The sequence below is a fragment of the Heteronotia binoei genome, chromosome 14, assembly GCF_032191835.1.
Source record: "Heteronotia binoei isolate CCM8104 ecotype False Entrance Well chromosome 14, APGP_CSIRO_Hbin_v1, whole genome shotgun sequence".
Classification (NCBI taxonomy): domain Eukaryota; kingdom Metazoa; phylum Chordata; class Lepidosauria; order Squamata; family Gekkonidae; genus Heteronotia; species Heteronotia binoei.
Window position 1 is genome coordinate 32,721,432 of NC_083236.1, and position 21,721 is coordinate 32,743,152.

Below are 21,721 nucleotides of genomic sequence, written 5' to 3' on the forward strand. Positions count from 1 at the left end.
TGGAGGAGGGAGCTGGTGGTTATGCAGAAGTAGCAGCTTGAAGGACCAGGGTACCCAGCTGTGCTCTGCGACACTTCCGGACATCCAGGGCATAATGTCGCATGAAGACATGAGGAGATGCCCAGGTTGCAGCCAAACAGATGTCCGCCAGAGAAGCACCCTTCAGGAATGCTGTGGACGTAGCCATAGCCCTAGTGGAATGCGCATGGAACGGCCCCAGAAGGGACGCTTCGCCAACAGGTAACAAAGTTTAATGGCTTCCGTAATCCACTTAGAAAGTCTCTGTGAGGAGATCTTGAGACCCAACCTAGGCGCCGCATGGGAGACAAATAGATTGGGATCCTTCCTGAACGGCTTGGTGCGATGCACAAAAAACAACGCCCTCTTAACATCCAAGGCGTGCACATGTCTCTCTTCCACCGAAGAAGGAGAAGGGTAAAAAATGGGTAAAAAGACTTCCAAATTAAGGTGGAAACTAGACATCACCTTAGGGAGGAACGAGATGTCCGGGGCCAAGGACACCCCATCGTCCTGAAAGGAAATGTACGGAGCATCACATCACAGAGCCACGAGCTCACCTGCCCTCCTGGCCGTAGTGACGGCCACTAAGAAGGCAGTCTTCCAGGCTAGAAGATGCAATGGGCAGGTAGCCAAGGGTTCAAAAGGCTGCCTAGACAGTTGGTCCAGTACAAGCGTCAGATCCCAAGCAGGAGAAAAAGCCTTAGACGGAGAGTGAAGCCGCAGAAGACCCTTCAAAAAAACGTTTTGTATGCTGATGGGTAAAAACCGAAGCACCATCCACAGGGTCATGATGAGCCGAGATGGCAGCTAGATATACTCGAACCGAAGAATGATTAAGTCCAGCATCAACAAGAGAAAGTAAAAACTCAAACACAAACTCAAGACCAGCAGAATGTGCATATTGATACCTTTGTTCTGTAGAAAGGACAAGAACTTAGACCACTTTCCTGCATAGGAGTGGTGAGTTGACAGCTTTCTACTGTTCAACTTGACATGTTGCACTCTGTCAGAGAATTCTAGAAGCTAACCCTCCAAGCCGTCAATTTGAGGTGAGGGATGTCATGGTGAAACAGGCGGCCACCTTGAGCCAAAAGGAGGTCTGGTTCCAACGGGAACTTGTGGTGACACCCCCCTGCCATGGCTAGGAGAACAGGAAACCACGTCTGTTGAGGCCACCAAGGAGCAACTAGGATACACTCCAGATGCTCCTGTGTCAATTTGTGAAGCACTCTGGTGAGAAGAGGCAAGGGTGGAAACAGGTAGAGGAACTTGTCCACCCATGGAAGCAGAAGACTGTCCCCTAGGGATCTTGGGTCTGTCCCTCCCCATGTGCAGAATTGTTCGCACTTCCGATTGTTCACCGTGGCAAACATGTCTATTCTGGGGTGACCCCATCCCTGGAACAGAGGCTCGAGGTATCTCCAGTTCAGTTCCCATTCACGATGGGAGAACTCTCCCCTGCTCAAGGAGTCTGCTTGAACATTTAGCTCCCCGGGTAGGTTGGGGGCTACAATGAAAGTCTGCGAAGCTATGCAGGTCTCCCAAAGCTGCATTGCCAAAGCACACAGCCTTCTGGACACAGTCCCCCCTTGGTGATTTATATAACTGACAGCTGTCGTGTTGTCCAACATCACAGCTACGGTCTGACCACTGATTAGGGGTTGAAACGACCTCAAGGCCAGATGAACTGCCATAAGCTCTAAAAAATTGATATGATGGTGAGTCATCGACGGGGGCCATGGGCCACCTATGCGAGATCTCCGAGATGCGCTCCCCACCCCCACAGCGAGGCATCTGTTGTTACCGTGAGCGAGGGGAGAGAGAGAGATGAAACGGAGCTCCTCCACAAAGATTGGACTTCAGCTTCCACCAATCCTGAGATTGAAGCACCAGCAAAGGAACGTGGAGAATCTTGGAGGGGAAATCTCTCACCGGACTGTAGTTCCTGATGAACCAGAGCTGGAGGACTAGCATCCTCAGCCTCGCAAAGCACAGAACATTGGTAGTAGCCGCCAAGAGGCCCAAGAAATGTTGGATCTGCAGAACAGAAGCGCATCTCACCGTATGAATGAGCTGGACCAGGGAGATCAGGGATGATATCCAACACCCGGGAATCTGGAAGAAACACCAGATGCTGGGTGGTGTCCAAACTCGCTCCGATAAACTGAACTCTTTGCGTTGGGACCAGGTGAGATTTCTTCTCGTTCACCAGAAATCCTAGTGCACTCAAGAGGCTGAGAACCACCTGTAGATGCGCTCTGAGAGAAGCCTCGGACACAGCAACCACCAACCAATCGTGTATGTAGGGAAAAAGGATGATACCCTGGAGCCGAAGGTAAGCTACCACAACAACCATGGTCTTTGTGAAGACCCTGGGGGCCATAGAGAGCCCAAAAGGGAGCACCTAATATTGAAAATGGTGCATCCCAATGGCAAACCAAAGAAACCTCCTGTGACTGGGGAGGATGCTGATGTGGAAGTAGGCATCCTTCAAGTCCAGGGTAGCCATCCAATCTCCTTTGTTGATGAGTGGAAGGATGCTTTGCAGAGTCAGCATTCTGAACTTCTGATAAGCGATGAATTTGTTCAGGCCCCTCAGATCCATGATCGGACGAAGTCCGCTGTCCCGCTTGGGAACCGTGAAGTACCTGGAGTAGAACCCCTGGGCCTTGAGATGATTGGGAACGGGTTCTATTGCTCACTTGCTGAGCAGATTTTGGACTTCCTCCAGCAAAACTGCTGTAGGACGTGTGATCACCAATCAGAGATACGAAGGGGGGTGAACAAATTCTATCACATAACCCTCCTGTATAATGGACAAGACCCACTTGTCGGTGGTAATCTGATGCCAGGCTTGCAAGAAACTGTGGAGGCTGGTGGGTCCTGAGGAGGGGGCGGGGAAGAAAGGGGGATACCAAAGTCAAAGTCCCTGCTTGGGATTCCTGCCAGCCATAGATTTTCCCATATGCGAGGGGAAAAAAGAAAACTTGGTTTTTCCTCCTGCAGCGAAGGAACTCTTAGCCTCATGCTGCCCCGTACACAGCTTCCATGAACCCTCAGGGGATTTGGCATGGTAGGGCTTCTTAGGCCATTGTTTGGATCATGGGCGAGACTTGCCAGGGCAAGAGGAAGATGTAGGTACTCCCAAGTTACGAGACGTCTTTATACTCTTGTCCATCTCCCGTAGGACCGCATCCGTAGTGGAGCTGAATAAATCTTCACGCTCAAAAGGAAGATCCTTGACCCAGGATCTTGTGTCCAACTGGAGAGCAGTGGACCGAAGCCAAGAGTGACGACGCAACATAATAGCCGAGGTAAGAGTTTTAGCTGCAGTGTCCACAAGTTTAGAAGTCTGCAGCTGTTGTTTTGCCAGGAGCATTCCCTCCCTCTGAGCCTTCTTAGCCAAGGTGCGCTTATCCTCAGGCAGAGAAGCCAGCAGCGGTGAAAGCTGCTCCCATAGGGAATACTGGTACCTCGCCATGCATGCAGAATAATTAAAAATTTTGATCCCCAGAGTGCCCGCAGAATAGAAGCGCCTGCCAAACGTATCAATCCTCTTCCCCTCTTTATCTGGAGGTGAGGCATGGGTCTTCTTAGCCTTAAAGGAGGACGACACTACTACAGAGTTGGGGCGTGGATGGTTGAAGAGGAACTCTGCGCCCTGCTCCTGGATCCTATACATGTGATCCATGCACTTGGACAAGATAGGGGTTGAGGCAGGCTTGGACCAAGGATCTTTGATGGCTTGCAAGATGACCTTGGTAATGGAAAGGGCTACCGCTGTTGAAGTATCCTTCTGCATAATGTCAATGACCGGTTGAGGCTGGACCTCAGGCAAAGACAAGGAATTCGCCATCCTTTTAATGAGTTCCCCATAGGACTTCAAATCTTCTGAAGGAGAGACTGGAAGGTCCTCAGCTATTCTAGATTCTGGGGACGATCCCACCTGATGGCCCGATTGCTCTTCCCCATTGTCATTGGAGGTCGATGGCAAAGACGATCCGCTCTCAGCCGATGGTAAACCTGGGGTGTCAATGGCAATCCTAGTCGAGGAAGTTCTCTCGACATCAGAACCGCTGGAGCATGCCGGCTTCCTGACCAACCTTGGGGTCAAAGTCGGCATTAATGCCTCTCAGCGACCTGGTGGAGAGTGTGCCGTGACTCTAGAGTGGTGCGAAGCCTCCAAGTGCTGATCCCAATTGGGGTTCTGAGGAGGGTACCACGGGTATGGAGAATGGTAAGGGTAGCCACCAAACGGATAAGCCCACGGTCGCGGGTCCCAGTTGGGCAGAGGATGAGGACATCTAAAAGGGTCTGAAGGCTCCCCGAATCTCTCAGGCTGGATCAAGGGCATCTTCGGTGTCGAGCGGTACCTCGGCTGTGAAACCTCTAAGTCTGATGCCGAGCTAGGATCGCCGCCCTCTTTTGAGTCTGCCGACCATTCTATAGGGTCAACCTCCTGGTCGGAGCTGGAGAGAGAGGTCTGTGGAACATCTGTCAGACCCAAGGGGCTCTTCGGTCGAATCGGAGAAGCGAGGATTTTCTCCGGAACGATCGCCGGGTCCTTCAGTGGCGGAGAAGGGGACTGCCTGTCTTGGCGCCTCTTTTTCTCCTTGTGCTTCCTGGGCTCAGCAGAGCGTGAGTCCCGGGCCTCTTTGGCCTTCTTGGCCGGGGTCAATGGTTCCGAATGGGATGTCGAGCCCCCACACTTGTGGGGGCGATCGACTCCCTGGAATGATTGGGTCGGTTGGAACGACAACGAGGCCAGAACCAATAACGAAGAGAACCCAGAGAAGGAAAAAAGTAATAACTACCGACCGGAGTGACGAAAACAAGTCTATCTGACGTGGTGGTAAAGAAGGAATTGATGGGATATTCGCGCCTACCGGGTAGGCATGCACACTGGGCTGTTGCACATACCTACCGGTGTCAGGCAGCGAAAAATCCCGGACTTTGGAATTGCTGATCGGGGATCGGCACTGGCGCTTCACCCCATGAGTGTGAAGCACAGAGACCACGAAGAAGATCCAAGAATAAGCTTCAAAATATTACAAGATGAGAGAAAGAGAAGGGGTTTATCAATCCCAAATAAAAAATTATATTACAAAGCAGCAGGTTTGCTCTAGATTGTGGACCAGATTAAAAACCCAACAGTAAAATTAGAATCAGCAGATCTTGATGAAGGCCTACACAATTACTTATTAAGAAATGGACTAAAAAGATCATAATGCAAGAAAAAGTCACGTAATCGGAGACGGACTTTTGAGAACATTCTTTACATGCTGGAATTTGAGTGTCTCAAACTCTTTGCTTATGTCTCCAATAGAAGGTCATTATGATAAGAATATGAGAAATAAAAATGATTTTTTAACTTATAGCATGATTTTTTTAACTTATGGCATGATCATAAACACTCAGGAGAAAATCAAGTCTTGGCAAGATATTAAAGATGAAGGTGTAAACAATCAATGGCTGATATATTATCAATTAGTCTTAAGACTAAAGGAGATCATGAGTGGAGTTCTAAGAGATACGACTGAGCAGTTGATTATAAAACAAAAAAGCATTTACTATGATGAATATATAAGATTTTACTCCAGCTAGAAACGGAAGATGAACAAGTAAAAAAATATATGATTAAGTGTGCATCCACTTAATCATACATTTTTTTCACTTGTTCATCTTCCTTAAAGAACAGATATCTCTGCAACAATAGGAACGACTATGGGAAAAAGATACCAGATTTACAGTCTGACAGTCACTAAGAGAAAACTGGCACAAAATGTTTTTCAGATGGTATATAACTCCAAAGGACATTGAGAAAGCACATAAAAACTACGAAGGAAAATACTGGAAATGTCAAGACACAGATGGAACCTTCTTTCATACGTGATGGACTTGTAAAAAAGCAAAAAAGATATTGGAAAGTAATACACTGAAAAATGCAGAATATATTAAAGTTTAAATTCCCAATGGAAACCAAGAGCGTGCTATTATTAGGTGTTCTTCATAACAAATTACCAAAAACTTTAGAAGAGCTATTCAAATACATGGTGACAGTAGCTAAAACTAATCATGCAGCAAAATGGAAAATAGACATCTGTCCATGTTTAGAAGAATGGAAAAATAAACTTGCTGAATATGCAGTAATGGCAAAATTAAAAACCTATTTGAAAAACAGGTCTATTACAAAATCTGAGGAAAGACAGAGTATGTATTATGTGTATTATGCCAACAGGAGAAAAACTTAAAATGCGAAAAATATCATATCCAAATGAATGGTAATGAAAAACAAGTAAAATTAAAATCTGTTCTAAATGCAATATCCTAAATATAAATGGATCCTCTATATCAGATAGACTTCCTTTTACATTGTGGCATACTAATCTATTAAAGGTTATGAATATGAAGAAGTAGCAAAAATATGTTACATTGGCCCTGTTCAGATGCACAGTATAATCAGATGCCGCTGCTGTTTCGTTCTGGATTTAAAGTGGCTGATCAGACAGCAACATCTGTCTCCTGGTATTAACTCGTGGTAGCCCACCCCCCGCAATCCTTCTCGGAACCAGATTATTTTGTTACCTGCTCCTTTGCAGTGTTTTTTGAATTCTCTGGTTTCACCTCATAGGTTTCTCCATCTGGATAGTTCTGCTGCAATATTAACCAACTTCCGGATGTCTGAAGGCTTTTCCAGAGCAAAAGGAGCCTCAGACATCCGGTTTACGGTTGCCAGTTTTTTTTACTACGTACTTAGCTATATGTGCATAACCATATAATGTTTTAACCTATGTGCAAGTGCATATGTGCATAATGCGCACATGCGCATGATAGTGTAGGAAAAAAAGAACTGCATGGTGCCGTCGTGTGGATGGCAGAAGACGGTTTCACCGTGGAGTGATTTGAATTGCAGTATGGCAGTCTGATAGATAATATCCAGAACAAAGATATTCGGAACAGAACTGGGTCAGTTTAACATGGACTCAACAATGTGTGTGAACAGGGCCATTGAATGATGTAGTAATGATGAAACCCATGTAGTCAAAATGGATTAGTTATGAAGTTTGAAACATAAAGCTTAAATGATGAATACAAGTGTACCCCAACAGAAATAAGAATGATTGTATTTTATAGATAATATCTTACAAATCATAATGAAGGGGATGAAAGGGAAATTATTCTCTGTCCTATACATTATGTGCTACATGACTGTCTTTGACAAATGTAATTATGTTATATAATCCTTTCCCCTCTTTTCTTTTCTGCACCCCTCGCTGTTTTTCTAAAATAAAATAAAATCAGAAATGGAACCATCATAACGCATGAAAGATCAGCAATAAAACATCATAAAAGAGATCTCAGTACTAGAACCTTGAATTTCATGGTTGGTAACCAGGAGACATATTCCTTCATGGATTTACAAGCTTAGTTCAAGCAGGCAGAAAAGAACATACGTGTCATAGTCCTGGATGATCTGCCCCACGGCCCAAATGGCTGAAAGGTATTCATTTGTTCCCATAGGGTTAATGTAGTGTAAAGAGGTGGGGTCCCGGGGATTCCCATTGGATGCCGTGAAGTCAATTCCAACCTGAAAGGGAGGGGAAAAAAACACCTTTATTTGCAGCCAGAAAAATGTTATTTATGAGTGTTGAATACTAATTTGGGCATTACAGACTTGCTGAAAGTCACTCAGGAAGAAATCCATGGTTGAAATTGGGATCTGAACCCGGATGCACCATAGTAAACAAAGATATAACATTTTAATTGCAGCAGAGTTGGTTTGAAAAGCCCATTGCCATACTGATAACATATGTTCATTGTAATGTCCTAGAGCACAGTTTTATCTTATTTTTTGCCTTTGCTTGATAAAAAGTTCGTCCTCAATAAAAAGTTCCCAACACAGTTCTAATAATACTGAAGATGGAGAAAAAGCTCCCTCTATCTACTTTCTCCAACCCATTCATAATTTTATAAGCTTCTGTCTTTGTCTCCCTTTAGCAGCTTTCTTCTAGGCTGAAAAGTTCCAGAATCTCCAGCATTTTCTAATAGGAAAGGTGCTCCAACGCCAAATCATCTTGTTTGATCTCCTTTTATACCTGTCTCAACACTGCAATATCTTTCTTGAGATATGGCAACCAGAACTGCACATAGTGTTCCAAACAAGGGCACTGCAATACAATGTTCCCTCTAAACTGCAGAGTCTTGTAAGCAAAAATTCTGCTTTGTGAGCTAACGGTATTAAAGTTGTGAGCTACTGGCATTCAAGTTGTGAGCTACTGCATACATTATTGTGCTCTGAGGCCATCCTAACTGAGCTAAAACAAAAATGTGTGATCTGGAGGCTTAAAATCTGTGAGCTAGCTCATGCTAACTCAGCTTAGAGGGAACACCGCTGCAATACTGGCTGCTTTGTTTACAATCCCTTTCCTAAAAATTCCTAGTGGACTCTTCCTTGACTGGTGTCCATACAGAAGTGGACAGTGCCCTCATCTTCCCACCCCAAGAGTCTGTAAAGGATGCTTCCAAGATGGTTTAATTGTTCAATCCCAATTCTGCCCTTCTCAGAGAACAGAATTTGGAACTGTGTTATATTTAATTCTTACATTTATATTCCACTTCTTCACTGTGTTCTCAAATCCCAGCACTAACTACTGTTTTGCACTAACCGACAGGAAGACAGGGGGTACCAAGTAGGATAATATGGTGTTATTGTATGACTCTGATACCTGCCACAAAGGCACTCTGATTCCTCACTGGCTAAAGCTTTGGAAAGATGATTCCCTGCTTTCGGCACTTGCTTATTTGGCTGTCAGAAAGCCACTATTCTCCCCTTTTGTGCCAGCATGCCATGATGCAATAGTTTGGCTGTGTGTGTAATGCACTTGTACTCATCCTAGTTTCTATGACAACTCTTCCTTCCCCTTCGTATCTCTGTAGACCAAAAACAACAAACAAAAATGTATATGCTCAGAGCGTGCATGTATGTGCAAATGCAGACACATAACCCTGTGTGCTGCATTCAGAAACAGAAGTTTAGGGCAACTGGAGGAGGGGAAACATAGTGCAACATTCAAGTTACAAAGAAGCACACAGTTTTTAATCAGCACAGATCCCAAAAAGAGAACTGGCAGGCAGTGAAGGCAAGAAGAGATGTAATGTCTCTTGTGTCATGGATGTTGCACATTTCTCAAACCTCCCAGGAGGACATGGAACTTTTAAGGAAGATTGTCTGAGTCAAATTAATACTAGGCCATCCATGAACCAGAGATTGCCCTGGGAAAAGAACCAGAAAGATGACCTTCTCCTTGGGTCAACTCCAGCACTCATTTGAAATGTCAGATGGTTCCAGTCGACACTTACAGAGTTATTGCTTCTGCTTATCCTCAAGAATAAGTCATCCAAAAAGATGTCAGGGATACACCTAATGGATTAATGTCCCCCAAAATGTTAGGGCCTTTCTACACTCTTGTTTTTGCACAGAGATTCATTGCCTGTTGCATGGTATTCAGGCACCTGGTCTCAAAAAAGAACTTTGGTTTTGAAGAGAATGCAGGCGTGCAGAAGTTGTGATGCTCTGAGGCAAGCACAGTCCACTGGAAGCTCAACAGAACTCCACTTTCTGCTGCTGGCCTGCAAAAGGGATGCTGGCTGTGCATGGGTTATTTTGTAGAAAAACAGGTGGTGGAGCTCATTAGCATAACTCATTAGCATATGCCGCTGCCCCCCCCAACCAAAAGCAACCCGATACAAGAAAGGAGAACCCTGGGTGAGTGAGGCTTGCTTATGCTGGCTAGAGATCCAACCAGCCCAAGCAGGCCTCGTTCGCCTAGGGCTCTCTTGGGCTGCCCCCCTGCCCCAGTCAAAAGGCCAGCAAGCCACCCGCAGCCCAAAATAACATCAGAAGTGGAGAAAGGGTGGCACGGGCTTCTCCACGGGTTAATGAGGGCTGCTGGGGGTGTGGCAAAGCTCCTGAGCTGGCTGCCCACTCTCCTAATCCAGGGATTGTTATGCAGCTGCACCTACTATTCAATGGACAAGGTAGATGGGGGGGAGCCCTCAGAAAGGTTCAGGAGCTGCACTCCTGTGAGCTCCTGCTGAATCTGAGGCTTGTGGTTGTGATTGCCAAGCACTTGGCCAGCCACAAGCCATGCCTGGCGGACTCTGCTTTGCTTGGTGGCTCACAAATTGTATTGGTCTGAGAGATCAGTTTCTGGACCCCCAAAGCAAAGTATCTTATGTGCCAGAGAATGGGATTCTTCCCACACAGCTACTGCAAACGTAGTTGGTGCGCAAAATAGGGCCAAGAGTCCTCTTAGGGCTCAATCTGATGTGATGAAGACTATGCATCTCCCTCCACCCATAAAATGCAAACTGGAGGCTCAGGTAGCCTGTTTACCTCTGGGTAATCCAGGGAAGGGTTATTCCCCTTCATTCTCAATTAGAAACGTGGCTTCCTGCTGTGTTGCTGGCATTTTAAAGGGGGTATACGTTAAAATTGGCTTTTTTTTCTCTATTAACAAAGCAGGGGACCCAGTTTACAACAGCAAAACAAGTGGAGATTGAGGTGGACCTTCAAGTGAAGACTAGTGGTGACAATTGGAGATCCAAGTGGACCTTTTCTACATGGCCCCAAGACAAGCTGAGGCTGTATTTTGCGTTTTTATGGCCAGGAGGTGCGAATCTTCTTGTCTGCATGAGTCAGATGCTCTCTGCAACACAAGTGGAGACAAATGACAGACACAGTCGCATGCTGAAGCCATTTTGTAAGGTTTTAAGGGTTTAAAAATATCCAGAAATAGTGTGCGTCTGCAGAACATCAATCAAGTACTCAAAACTTTTTTTTAAAGTAAGAAAGGTCAACAAGGCAATCTCCTCCTGTGCAACAGTGCCTCATCATTTCAAAACCTTTCACTGTATCTGTGTGAATTCTTTGAAAGCCCAGAACCACATGCGCATGCTGTGTGTGTGTTTTGTAGGCCTATTTCACAAAACAGAAGTTAAAATTTCTACACTGAGGCTATTGTACTTTGATCACACCATGAGAAGACAAGACTCACCAGAAAAGACAACAAACTCAGGCAGGGCTTTTTTTATAGCAGGAACTCCTTTGCATATTAGGCCATACACCCCTGATGTAGCCAATCTTCCTGAAGCTTACAGTAGGCCCTGTACAAAGAGCCCTGCAAGCTCTTGGAGGATTGGCTGCATCAGTGGTGTGTGGCCTAATATGCAAAGGAGTTCCTGCTACAAAAGCAGCCCCGAGCACAGGGAAAGTTGAAGGCAGTTGGAAAAGAGAGCCAGGGTGGTGTAGTGGTTAAGAGGCCAGACTAGCATCTGGGACACCCAGGTTCGAGTCCCCACCTGTGCCATGAAAAGTTCGTTCGATGACCTTGGGTCAGTCACACTCTCTCGGCCTAACCTACCTCACAGGGCAGATGTGAAGATAAAATGGAGGAGAAGAAAATGATGTAAGCCACTGTGGGTCGCTATTGGGGAGAAAGCTGGGATACAGAGGAAGTAAATAAATAAATAATAAAGAGGAAGACTTGACATGGGAAGGATTGAGTCAATAAAAGAAGAAGACTGCAGATTTATACCCTGCCCTTCTCTCTGAATCTCCTTCTCTCTTACAATCTCCTATATCTTCTCCCTCCACAACAGACACCCTGTGAGGTGGGTGGGGCTGAGAGGGCTCTCTCAGCAGCTGCCCTTTCAAGGACAACCTCTGCCAGAGTTGTGGCTAACCCAAGGCCATCCCAGCAGGTGCAGGTGGAGGAGTGGGGAATCAAACCTGGTTCTCCCACATAAGAGTCCGCACACTAAACCACTACAGCAAACTGGCCCACAGTCTTCAGTTTCCAAGCCCCAAGTAAAGCTGTCAATGATAGGACCTCTTGGAAGCTACTTGATGGCACATAAAGAACACATTCTGCGGAGCCTGGAACATACAGAAGGCACGTACTCCCAATTTCTTTGATAAACCCTTGGAGAAGGAAGTGGGCTATGCAAGATGGAAGTCTACAGATTATGGGCAACACATTAAAGGCAGCAGAGTGGCAGATTTCAAGCTGGCACAATCCGCCAGGATGTTCTCTTGCAAAAGCCTCGTTGAACAGCATCTCTAGCTCATTCCAAAGTAGTCGGTGCAGGAAAACTTCAGGGCGGATTGTTAATTAGCATGCGCGTGGGGGATGACATTTTGATTTTCCATCTTGAGGCACCAAAATGTCTTCAACCAGCCCTTCTCACACATGGGCCAGTCCTGCTAATTGGGGCAGGCTTCGTCATTTGCTCAAGTGACAAGTTCATCAAGGAATCTTACAGTGTGTAAAGGTGGAAGGGTGGAAAATCATTCCTAAAAATAATTAAGATTTATGAGGAAACTGCTGGTGTGGTTGGATGTTTTTTCACTTTAGAGTTGACAGCAAAATGGGAAAAGAAATTGCATTTGCCTAAACGGTGGTTTTATGAACACACACAATAACTGGACTGATATTGTGAATTGTTTTACTTCATGCCTCGTTTGCAATTAGAATAAGGGCTGACAGGAGACAAACTCTGAAATCCACAGCGCTTGCCTACACAATGGATCTGTAGACTCCTCCAGGCTGCTCCAGCAGTGTTTCATACCCACAAATTATTCCTGCTGGGGCAGCTGAATTCTGTCTGTAATAGGATTATGTTGAACTGGTGGGTGAAACGAAGGCCCTGGATGATATATTTTCACTTCCATTCATTCCGTTCAAGGGAGTACAATAACTTCATTCTACAGCCATCATATCATTGCAGAAAAAAATATTATTTACTCTCTAGGTAAACTTTAAACTATTTACAGAAAGTAAACCACCCTTTGTGCTATTCAGAATTCACTGCCTCCGATCTTCAGAAGCTGGTAATCTTCAGCCCATAAAGTTCCACCACTCTAAAGATGGAGTTTATGACTGGCTGGGGCACAGAGTTCACCACAGCCACTCTCCTGTTTCCCTTTTCAAACTGAAGAAAGGTTTTTCCTTTGTACTTGGTGTAGCGCCAGTTTGGCATAGTGGTTAAGTGTATGGACTCTTATCTGGGAGAATTGGGTTTGATTCCCTATTCCTCTGCTTGCAGCTGCTGGAATGGCCTTGGGTCAGCCATAGCTCTCGCAGAGTTGTCCTTGAAAGGACAGCTTATGTTCAAGCTCTCTCAGCCACACCTACCTCACAGGGTGTTTGTTGTGGGGGAGGAACGTAAAGGAGATTGTGAGCCGCTCTGAGACTCAGAGTGAAGGGTGGGATACAAATCCAATGTCTTCTTCTATCATCATTTCTCCAAGCTAAAAATCCTTAATCTCTTCAACCTTCTTCATAGGAAAGGTGTTCAATCCTCTTAATCATTTCATTTGCCCTTTTCTGCCACTCTTCCAAAGCTATAATATCTTTTTTTGAGCTCTGGTGACCAGAACTATACACAGTATTCCATATAAAGCTGAACCACAGATTTATGGAGGGGCATTATGATACCTGTTGATTTGTTTTCAATCCCTTTCCTAATAATCCCCAGCACAGCATTTGCCTGTTTTATCGCAGTTGCACACAGAGTCACAATCTTTGGTGAGGTATCTACCACCATGCTAAGATCTCTCTCCTGGACAGTTACTGCCAGTTTGGACCCCTCCTCCAGTATATTGTCATATTTATCACAGCTGTGGTGGAAAGTGCCACAAAGTCACAGTTGTCTTATGGCAACCATGTAGGGTTACGGCAAGAGATGTTCAGAGGTGGTTTGCCACTGCCTGCCTCCATGTCACATCCCTGGTCTTCCTTGGAGGTCTCCCATCCAAATACCAGCCAGAGTTGACCCTGCTTAGCTTCCAAGATTACAGCTAAATGAATGGAAGAGTCCTTACCGTAAACATTAGCTGGCAGCCCCCAAGGATGTAGTCCAGGAAGGAATAATCTCTGGTGATCTTAAAGGGAGTTTAAAGAAATGGGAAGGGGAGGGGGAGAGGGATGGGAAAGATGCAATAATTTTAATGTAAATAACAGGTTGCTTTTGCAGAACATTCATTATGTTTGAAAGCAGAATGATCATTCTTGCTAGCCTTAGACTTTTTTTTTTAAACAAAACAAATCCTTTCCTGAGCAAGGTAATTCTATACTGCTAGTGGGAAATGCCGTCAAGTTGCAGCTGCTTTATGACAACCCCATAGAGTTTGCAAGGCAAGAGACAAATAGAGGCTGTTTGCCATTGCCTGCCTCTGCGTTATGACCCTGGTATTCCTCAGTAGTCTCCCATCCAAACATCAGCTGTGGCCGACTCTGCTTAGTTTCTGAGACCTGAAGAGATGGGGCTAGCCTGGACCATCCAAGTCAGGGAACATTTTAAATACCAGACCTCAGCCCTAGGACCCCAACATCAGTATGGCTTCTCTTCTCTCATAAGCAACCCCTCACCCCAACTCCACTAATCACAGTTTACAAAGCCATCTTTTTGCCCTCTAAGGCCAATTCCAAACTTCCAAATTTCAAAGGCAACAATATTAAGCAAATTAGGTTGCACCTCTTAGTCTAATTATATTTAGTCTGATTAAAAAAAAATTATTCACAGAGCATGAACTCTGCCATTATTAACCATTTCATAAGATGTGGCTGTAGCTGTACACTGGGGTAATCAAGCTAGTGGAATGCTGAGCAAGAATTCCTGAAGGGATTTATCTTAATAAGAATTGTACATGGGGAAGTCAACCACTCAACAATTGACAACTGAGGGAATGCCTGCATGGGGCCCCTGGAACTACCTTGTGCTGAATGGGCAGCTCACACTGAGCCTAGCTGATTCTTTCTTGTTATACAGACTGGTATTAATGTAAGGTCAAAAAGTGGAAGACCCAAAGGCAGACCCAATGTGGTGCAGTGGTTACAGTGTGAGGCCTGGGATCTGGGACACCCAGGTTCACACCAGTACTTTCCTCAGCTCAGCAGGGAAAGCAGGAGGGGAAAGCTTTTAAAAGTCTAAATGGGGGAGCTGCTCTGTGCCATTTGAAAGCAGAACTCAGTTTCGCCTTGTCTCTACAGCAGCTGTGGAAGAAATGTCCACAAACACTCTGAGATGAGCCCCAGGGTTCTTTTTCTCCAGCTCAAAGGGTAAATCCCAGAGAATACTAGCAGTCATGCTTATTCATGCCTGTTGATGATCTGCTTTCCATGTTGGGAAAAACACTGCTGCAGAAGCAGCCTTTCTGGGATCTAAGAATTTATTTCAAGACTTATGATACACTGTTTGGGAAGTTGCGCATATCACTAATGACCAGAATTACAGGAACTTACGGACACCCTATGCAAAAATGCAGGATTAAAACCATCAACTGCTACTTCATTCAAGAACAAGCAGAATCTGGAGCAGAGGACAGGGAGAAGGCAGGAAAACAATGCTTAACACTTCCTTGATCATCATTTCTCCACTACAACTCCCATTCCCGTGGATAGCAAAGCGGCAGAGACCTATTCCTGCTACTTCTCCTGCTCAATCTATTTCCCTCCACTCTCCCCACCAAAACTGCTTTTACTTACAAGAAGCAGATGTCAGGAGAATTTTAACAACTGTTTGAGGATCACTTTCACAGTTTGCACAGATCAACTCACTTTGCAGGATTTCACTATGATGATGCCAGAGTTCTTATAGCTCCGTTTCTTCTTCTGCTTTTTGGGGTTAATGCACTCAAATTCTACCTGGAAGAAAGACATACAGACAGAAGTCAATGAAAAGACTTTCTGAAAACAAATCCTCCCACATTCTGTTTTTGCATCTACAAAGCATTCCTTAGAGCCACTATTGGCTTCATTGTGAGAATTATACTGTTTACATGGTTACACATAAGTTTCACAATGGAGCTGATAGTGGCTCCATAGGGTGACTTGAGTATGTGAAAACAGCAGTGCGAGTAGCTAGACTTGCCATTTGCTTGCTACTGAAAAGCAAACTCCTGCTGACATTCCACCATCTCTCCTGGTTCTCAATTGAACAGAGTGAGCAAAATGGGAAAATCTTCCCAAACTCTATACTCTAGGAATCTTTCCAAACTCTATACTTCATAACACAGAGATCAGATGAAATCTCAAAGTGTCAGTGATGTCACTTCCAGGTTCCAGCATTGGAAGGATTCCCATTGCCCAGGCAGAGCCAGGGGATCCTCCACTTTTGGGGGCTTGGTCAGTGGGGGAAGCCCTGCCCCCAAACAGCAACATTGCACAGTGACGTCCTCAATGTGATGATGTCACACAGAAGTGATGCCATCATGTCAGAGCATCACACGATGACACTCTGGGTTTTGGGCAAAACTCTATGGTTTGAGGGCAATTTTACAATTGAGTTTTGATCTCATATCAGAGCCATGTGATGTCCCTGACATGATGATGTCACTTCCTGGAAGGTTCTCTCTCACCCTGTGCCAGTGCATCATGGAAACCTGGCACCCCTAAGCATTGGTGATTTCAGTTCCCATGCCCCACCCCCCAAAAGCTCCCAAGGGTTCCAGACATGCTTCTGACAACCCTAAGGGAGGTTATAGGTGCTTCTCTCTGCATGCTGTATGGTTGCCAGGCAACCAGTGGGAGTTGGGGTGCAGACATGGGGGAACAACAGCAGCGACAGCATGACTTCACTTCAGGAAAACCTAGAAGTGATGTCACCCCTCTCTAGGAATTGTGAAGATAAAACCATAGAGCTTTTTTACAATTCCTACAGAGGAATAAGGGAGGAAAGGCAGCATGGTATAACCTGATCTCATCTGATCTTGGAAGCTAAGCAAGTTTGGTACTTGGACCCCTACAAATAAAACTCTGCAGAGGAAGGCAATGGCAAACCACCTCTGTTTCACTCTTGCCTTGAAAGCCCTTTGTTGGGATCACCATAAGTCAGCTGTGACTTGATGGCACTTCACACACACGCACAGGAATGATGTTGCCTCTGAGTTTTCTCTGGAGGTGACATTGCCACATCAGCCCAGCTGCATTTTTAACAAATTTTCTTCCATCAAGAAAAAGTTTCCCACCTGGCAACACTGGAGTGCTGTGATTGCAAAAAAAAAAAAAGAGCCATTGGGCGCCTGGGAGACACAAAACTCCTACTGCACATTTGATACAAAATCCTTGTGTTGTTTCCCAACAAACACGAGGTCTTTGTAGTGTGTTAATGGAGCCTGATAAGGCAACGCCCTCCCCTGTTTGCTCAAGAAACACTGCTCTCCCTCATGTGGTACAATCTGTCACTGAGGGAATCTTCTCTTGATTCCTATGAAGATGCTCTTCTGCCTGCTGTTTGCCTGACTGAGAAGATCTTTAAATTTACACAGTAGGAGCAGCACAGAAATGATGAGTAATGAAAAAGTCTAAGAAATATTAAGCCCCTTCTACCACACTTTTGATAAACACAGGGCTGAGGGAAGGCCCGCAAAGTTAGTGAAGGTGTCTGGAAGGGTCCTATTCGTGTGAACCAAACTGTAATGCTGGGAGCAGGGGAGTGGGGTTCTGGCTCGAATCCACACAATGGAACTTGGAAATGCATCTGCAACCATCCTTAGCACCTGGGGAGGGGAATAAGGGAGCTTCCTGAGCTATTTAAAGCAAGTAACTACATTTAGAAGCTCTCAGTACCTAAGACAGACAAAAGTGGAAACAGCAGATGAGTGCAGCAGGATCGAGAGCTTGGGAAAAGCAGATGGAAGGGAGATGTTGATTATTAACAGGGTAAACAAAAGCATGCACTTGGCTTTATTATAAAGCTTTATATGCACCCAACTATCTCTGAAAGGACTTTCTTCTTCCATGCAAACCCTCAAACAAAAAACAAATGAACAAACCATGCCTTGCAGAGGAGGGGAAACCGAGTTTTTATTACTGGCCTCAATGAGTTTTGAATTAATACACGTGACATACCAGTTGCGACTGACCATTTAAAACCCTGACTAGTTGGGACATTATTAAGAAGCAAAGGTTCTTCTTAAGCCTTTTAAGTCCACACATTCACTGTAATATGAGAAGGCTCAGTGCCATACCTGTCTGACCACTGAGGGATTAAGGGGGATGTTAAGAGGGATGGGGGGGGCAGTTGGGGGCCTTGGGGTTATTTAGGACGGCATGTATTGATTAGTTTAATTCCTAGCAAGGCCTTTGAAATGTATCTGTAGCAACTCAATAAAACTTTACCTATATTATTATAGAGAGGAAGACTATCTGATTGTTACTTAGCAAACCTCACAAAGGCCCATCAGTAAGCACGTGGAAAGCCACCCCCCCCTTTTTTTTAAACACAAGACTGAACAAGCATCTATGGCTGATTCCGCACTAACCTTGCTCCACGCCAGGCTTCCGTTTCTCTCCAGAGCAAGCTAGCAATTTCACAACAGCTGCTCCACACCACCATTTTGCACAGGAGAAACCCGCAATTTGCCACACCACAGCATGAACCTGTTTTTTCAGGTTTATTCTGCGGCACGGCAAATCGCGGGTTTTCTCTGTGCAAAATGGTGGCACAGAGCAGCTGGTGCAAAATCACTAGCTTGCTCTGGAGAGAAACAGAAGCCTGGAGCGGTCCAAGGTTAGTGTGAAATCAGCCTGGGTATAGTCTTAGAGCAATCTACTCTCATGAGGGATGTGAGGTGACCCTGTCCCAGAGCCCCCATGAGGCTAGCAGGAATCTTGCCATATCAGGACATTCCACTGTGAAAACTGGGACCCCACACCAAAATATCTCACAGGCTTGCAAGGTGACTATCCTGAACCAAAGTCCCTTGGGAAGAAATTCCACTTTGTAAAAAACAAACAAACTTTACCAAGGGAAGTAATTCATAAACTTCATGTTTGCTTCTCTTAGGCAATATTCCCTCTATTTTCCCTCCCCTGCTGAGTGAAGCAGTTCTCATTCTGAGCAGCATATAACTGCTGTAATCTTAAAATAGGCAATGGGCAGTGCAAGACCCTGCATGGCTCCAGTTTGCTGCTGAGCAGGGCTTCCTGTGTTAATGAACAGCTGATCACATCCACAGTTTAGAGGGAACACTGCTTAGGATTTCAGGGAAAGCGCAAGCAGAAAAGTGCCAACAGGTTCAAATCTTCGGCATCTCCATTGACTAGACCTTAGGAAGCAGGACTCTCTCTGCCTAAACCTCTGGAGTGTCATGGTCAGTCTACTGGGCTGACTCATTATTCACTGTGTTCTTCAGAATATGCTGTGCTCCAGTGCTTACCACAAAGGCATCTTGGGCTTCACACATCTTAGCAACAGAGGTCTGGAACTCCCCAATGAAGTCATGGCCCCCGTCGTTATCATAATCAAAACACACAACCTGGCAAGAAAAAGCAGGAAAACATTCAGGAATCTGCAGAGCTTTGAAGTGACTACATTTCTGAGATGCATTCAAATTTGAGTATTGGTTAATTCTGCAAGCGTTAGGAGACTTCAGGGCTGCATTCAGACATCAGGATAAATGGCTCACCAGGACTGGGGCCAGACCTGCAGCTTTGGGCGTACCAGAAGTGTCTCAAATCGGCCAATGGAGTGGCAGAATCCCAATTAGACTTTCCCACATGGCAGCCAGACAGATGTTGCTCACCATCCCCTTGGCATGGTTTGCGTTTCTTTTTTTTCCATACATTTTTAGTGGTCATACACATGTGCGCATGGCTCATGCGCTCTGGGAATTTTTTTTTTAAGAATATCGGTGAGTGCCTCGAGCAGATTGGTGGGTTCACACCGTCAACCCACCTCACGTGCATTCCCAAGTTCAGATGCCTGGAAAGGTGGTGGTGCATGACAGATGAGTTTGCTAACAGTTCCCAAGTGGTAGCTCTTTGAGCTGCCTCAGAGATGCTGGAGGATGAGGTAAGTACGGGAGCCAGACAGGCAGCAGATGTGCGCATTTGAACTTGATTTTTTAAATCTATCTACAAGCTGTCCCTGTGTCGGTTTAAACTGCCCAGGAGTCCCTGATTTTGTTGAGCTTGTGAGCACTTTTGGAATTTTAAAAGAGGTAGCAGTCACAACCACAAAATGGCTGCCATGGAGAGCACAGACAACCACTAAATGCTGCCACGAGAGGCCAATTACAAAACTGTAGGAAGTCCCAAACTGCTTATTTCCTCTGCTTCCCGGTAGGGAAGACACCCTTCCCACATGGCTGTTTCTGTGGTGAAGCAGTTGCAAAGGGCAGTGCAACTCAACAAACTGTTCGTGATTTCAGACATCACAACAAGCTACAATTAATATAAACTAGCTTGAAGCCACTTTCCCAAGAGTAAGACTTTGCTTAGAACTTAGGACTGGTGCGCACCCTGCACTTTGGTCACAGGTACAATAATGGCAAACTGTTCCTCCTATTTGCATCTTAAGCCAATTATGCAAATAGCGACTGGCAGGAAATCAATGAGATTCGGTAGCAGACTTCCTCCCCAAAGTAGTGTTTCTACAATTAAAAATTTAGTACCTTTGAAAGCAACAAGATTTTTTTTTGGGGGGGGGGGTATAATCTTTTGCAAGTCAAACGCTCTCTTCATCACATATCTTCATCAGGTATCTGACGAAAGGCGCTTTGATTCTCAAAAGCTCACACGCCAACATCCTTGTTGCTCTCAAAGGTGCTACTGGATTCATATCTAGCTGTTCTACTGAGGACCAACATGGCTACTCTCTGAAACATTTTCAAAGTATTACTTTAAATAAATGAAGGAGATGACAGTGAAGAAGGTATGTTTAAATTAGTGAAAAGCTGGATGTGATCCCAGTAACACCTAGAGACCAGTGAGATTTTCTAGGGTAGAAGCTTATGACTGTCAAAGCTCCCTTTTTCAGATAAAGGCTGCGATCACGCACACTAAATAATGCACTTCCAATGCATTTTCAATGCACTTTCCAATTTGGTTTTACTGTGTGATTTGGCAATATCCAGTTGGAAAGTGCACTGAAAGTAGATCGAAAGTGCATTATTTAGTGTGTATGATTGAATCTTGTTGCTCTCCAAGGTGCTACTGGGCTCAGCTCTAGCTGTTCTACAGCAGACTGTGACCCTCTTAAACTATCATAGTGAAAAACAGTAATGCTGTATTTTAACAAAAAAGAGATAACTTGCCTGAAGCACAGAGGGAGTGCGATTCTTAAAGATTCACTGCAAGAGAGTATTGTTAACAACAAAAAAAGTCTTTTTGGTTGAATTAAAGCAACATTCTGCCATGACTGACTTATTTTAGATCAGGGCCTTTTCTGAGCAGGAACAATGTTCTGGCTGGCTTAGCATCAGGGAGTGTGGCCTAATATGCAAATGAGTTCCTGCTGGGCTTTTTCTACAAAAAAGCCCTGCATTAGATAATCGATTCCATGACCAGGGGAAGGGGGAAGAGAGCCTTGAGTTGCTGACTGGTATGTTTGCCAAATGCGGTTCAAATGCTAGAGGTGGGGAGAGAGAAGACCTGAGATTATGAGAGAATCCTAATGGAACATCTACTCTTGTGCACCTCATAAACCAAGTAGAGGAGGATTCAGATGCTGTTACCTTGATCTGTTTTTCAACATCCCCATCGCACAGCGATACTAAAGGCACAGTGAATGGCTTCCACACGGGATCCAGCGTATATTTAATCACCTGCAATGCAGAGTGAGGTAGAGAAGCATTTGTGCAGACAGGTAAACAACACAGTTCAGATTCATACCAGAAACTGGCAACAGATGCTCC

The 21,721-nt window shown here is 45.1% G+C and overlaps 1 protein-coding gene across 2 annotated transcripts in view; it reads right to left on the minus strand.

Annotated features, from left to right (window-relative positions):
• Positions 1-21,721, minus strand: part of CPNE2 (copine 2) — a 147,533-nt gene that overhangs the window by 33,801 nt on the left and 92,011 nt on the right. For both annotated transcript variants that reach the window (XM_060253957.1, XM_060253958.1), the window contains exons 7-11: positions 21,542-21,631; positions 19,244-19,342; positions 15,642-15,728; positions 13,907-13,966; positions 7,476-7,609 (exon numbers count right to left, since the gene is read on the minus strand). In XM_060253957.1, the coding sequence (XP_060109940.1) occupies positions 7,476-7,609; positions 13,907-13,966; positions 15,642-15,728; positions 19,244-19,342; positions 21,542-21,631 (470 nt within the window). The remainder of the gene's footprint in view (positions 1-7,475; positions 7,610-13,906; positions 13,967-15,641; positions 15,729-19,243; positions 19,343-21,541; positions 21,632-21,721) is intronic.